Below are 3,628 nucleotides of genomic sequence, written 5' to 3'. Positions count from 1 at the left end.
CTCTCTCTCTCTCTCTCTCTCTCTCTCTCTCTCTCTCTCTCTCTCTCGACAGCATCTCTCTATATAGCCCTGGCTATATGTCCTGGAACTCACTGTGTAGACCAGGTTGCCCTCGAACTCACAGAAACCCTCTGCCTCCTCAGTGCTGGGATTAAAGGTGTGCACCACCGCTGCCCAGCCTAGTCGCTGATCTGGACCCCGAAGTACCACTCTGCCACATGACTACTAGTATAGCTGACATGTTTTGAGGCCTAACAGCCATGCCCATCTCCTAAGGAGAAAACTAAAGTTTTACAGTTAGATGGTCCTGGGGTCTAATTATCAAGTTCTTAAAATTTTTTTTTATTAAAAACTTAATTATTTATTCAGTGTGCACATATGTGTGTGTACACATGTGCCACAGCTCACAAGTGGAGGTCAGATGACAACTCCTGAGAGCTAGGTCTCGCCGTCCATCACGTGGGTCCTGATATAGAACTCAGGTCATCAGGTTTGACAGTAAGAACATTTACCTACTGAGCCATCTAGCTGGCTCTAAGTTTCTTTCTATCGCTGTGCCTCAGTTTCCCCAAACACAGGATGACGTGCTATGCACCATGCCTTGTGCATCGCAGTGACTCACTAAACCTCAGTGATTTCATTTTAATAAAGACAAGTGTAAAACAGCAGTAGGCACGGAACAATGCTCAGTAAGCACTGTCCTACCAGTTCTTCTCAGGACTCGAGGACAAGCTAGTACATCAGGGTAGATACAGCAGGTGGCCACACACTATGGTGGCCCATGCCTGGCACTTGGGAGGCTAAGGCAGTACCCATCAAAGGGCTGAACGCCCCCTTTCATTTGCAAAGGTGGCCTTGTTGACAAATCTGCCAACTGGTCAACTTATCTCAAGCAACAACAGTATCAGAAATTCTGTCTCTGCTGAGTTTCTCTCAAGCTGTCAGAAAGGAAAACCATAGATGTCAGTATTCCTACAAGGGGCTGAGGTCAGCAAACACCCTCTTAAGGCCACGATTAACAATGGACTGGTGAATCTGGTGAACATTTCTGGGGCTGTGCACATCCAGATGTGACAGAATGAGGGATGGAAACCAGATGCAGAGACTGCCTGGCCACTGAAAGGTCATCTTGTCTCTGTCTTTCATTTGAGATAGGGTCTCTCCATGTAGTCCTGGCTGCCCCGGAGCTTGCTATGTGGACCAGGCCTGCCAGCCTGCCTTTACCTCCTGAGTGCTAGGACTAAAGACTTTTTTTTTGGGGGGGGGGGCTAAGTGTTCATTGCTACCAAGTATGTAGCCTGGTACCTGCTATGTAAACCAGGCTGTCTGAGAACTGCCACCAATCCTCCTGCCTCAGTCTCCCAAGTACTATGGTTACCAGCATGAGCCACCATGGCTAGCATAAGAGGTCTGTATCTGAGTCTTAGGTCCCTCTTCTCCCTAAATCCAAAGGGAACTTTTTAAGTAAGTGGGAGGGGTTTACCTGGGGTTTACCCACCCAAAATAATGCAAAAAGCATGAAGACAGAACCAAACAGAGTTAGGTTCCAAATGGATCAGCCATTTGGCAATTGTCCATCTTTAACACTATCCACTTGTCCTGTATGCCTGAATACGATTTGATAACGTTATAAATGTTAAAGGTATATAGGCTTTCCATGTTTCCTTCCTTGAAGAGCAAACAGCTCGCTTAGAGTAAGGCATCTCAACCGGAACTTTCACAGCTCCTGGATGCTGGTGACGGGGGCAACTAGCAGACCTCCCCCGACAGCCGACCGCGCGGGGGCGCCCTTTCCTACCGAGCAGCTTGCTGGTCTGGATGTCGATGGGCACGTGCTGGTGGTCCTGGTGGGAAATACAACCGGGAGGGGGGCGTGAACGCAGGAAGGCGACGTGCCTCGCACGCGCTCATTCCACGAACCCAACCGCCACCCTGCAGGGGCAGAGCGTCTGACTGAGGACGGGAGGAGTTGAGGAAGCAGGACAGGAGTCCCATGACAGACCCAGTTTCTCCAGCCCTGATCCCCCACACCTGCATCCTTTCTCCACTTCCGCTTCCGGTCACAGACCCCCGCCCGGCCCAACACCAATCCTGAGCGGTGTGCCTGAGCCTCAGTTCAGAAACAAACCGGCCTCCTTCAGCCACGTCGCCGTCTTCAACGGAGCCAATCCAAGCCCACGCCCCGCCCCTCTGATGAAAGCCCCCGCCCATTAAGACGTTCTGATTGGCTGAGTCCCGGAGGGGCGGGAGAATAAAAGACAGCCAATGGGAGATGAGAGGCGGGCTCGGGCCCGGTGAGCTCCAGGAAGGAGTGTTGCGCTTGCACGGTGGCGGTAGGGGGCGCCCAAGAGCCGGTGTAGTCTTTCTCCGCTCTGCGCGAAGCCCCCTGCAGGAGGACGAACGCGTCTGCGGACAGGGTCCTAGTGCCCTCCAGATGGCGTTTTCGAAAGTAGTTAAAAAATACTTTCTTCCCACCTTTTTCTCCCTTTACCACATATAGAAGGCTGTAGGTCTCTTAGTCCCTTGTCACATTTTGTCCTCCCATTTCTGATAAATATGAATTGTGAGCATCTGATTCTTGTTGGACGATTGGGACAGGGAAGGGAGAGGAAGCAACACTCACCTTGAGTATTAGAGGAAAAGTTGCCCGAAGGGAAGGATGATGCGTGGAAACGATCTTCCGGGTAGAAGAGACTGAGACTGAACAAACTTTAAAGGCCACAAACTGCAAGAGTGGTTCGGGGAAAGACCGGCAGGGAAGACTGGCAAAATAAACGTGGCCCAAGACGAAGTGAAATGCAAGGTTCCTTGTTTAACGACGGATTTCAAGAGGACACTACACAGGTCTATGGCTGATCTCAGACCCACCTCTATGCATTAAAAGGTTTAAGGCAGTGACCCGAGGGAACGCTGTAAAAATATAAGGATCATAACAAAGAGTGCCTCATTAAGGAACTTGGACTTCACCCGTGCAGACAGAAAGGAACCAATGAAGGGTTTGGTACAAGGAAGGACATACACATATTGGTTAGAAGGATGAGCTAATAGACAATAAGACTGGGGACAAGCAACTAGGAGGCTGTAGAAGGAAGGCTGTAAAGCAGAGATTGGGGCCTCACCTAGGTCAGAGGCTGTAGGGAGGAGAAAAGCAGAATTTAAAAGATGTCTAGGAGGAAAATGGACAGGAGGTGGTAATAGATTACCTAAGTGGGTGAGGAGGGAGGCCTCAAAAATGACACTCAAGCTGGGCAGTGGTGGTTCACACCTTTAATCTCAGCACTTGGGAGGCAGAGGCAGGTGGATCTCTGAATTCAAATTTAGCCTGGTCTACAAAGCTAGTTCCAGCAAAGCCAGACCTACACAGAGAAACCCTGTCTCCAAAAACAAAACAACACACACACACACACACACACACACACACACACACACACACACGATGACACTCAAGTGTTGAGTGGGCATGCCACCACCTGAGACAGTGATGCCGGCAGTGGAGCATGTGTTAGAACTTGTGGAGTTGACAATGCCAGGAAAACATCCAGTAGACAGTGTACAGTAGGTACTTGGGTCTGTATTTAGACTGCAGACGGTCACCAGGATGGAAAGAAAGACAGCTCAGAAAGTTGCA

At 50.0% G+C, this 3,628-nt stretch overlaps 1 protein-coding gene across 1 annotated transcript in view; it reads right to left on the bottom strand.

Moving 5' to 3' along the window:
• The window catches only part of Cdk5rap3 (CDK5 regulatory subunit associated protein 3), an 8,824-nt gene extending 6,669 nt beyond the window's left edge, over positions 1-2,155 (bottom strand). The window contains exons 1-2 of the mRNA XM_028755024.1: positions 2,032-2,155; positions 1,799-1,844 (exon numbers count right to left, since the gene is read on the bottom strand). Coding sequence (XP_028610857.1) covers positions 1,799-1,844; positions 2,032-2,037 — 52 coding nt within the window. The 5' untranslated portion in view covers positions 2,038-2,155. The remainder of the gene's footprint in view (positions 1-1,798; positions 1,845-2,031) is intronic.
• Positions 2,156-3,628: the final 1,473 nt, after the last annotated feature.

The sequence above is a fragment of the Grammomys surdaster genome, unplaced genomic scaffold (assembly GCF_004785775.1).
Source record: "Grammomys surdaster isolate TR1022 unplaced genomic scaffold, NIH_TR_1.0 126048, whole genome shotgun sequence".
Taxonomy (NCBI): domain Eukaryota; kingdom Metazoa; phylum Chordata; class Mammalia; order Rodentia; family Muridae; genus Grammomys; species Grammomys surdaster.
Note: the sequence above shows the minus strand (reverse complement) of the source record. Positions and strands in the feature narration are given on the sequence as shown.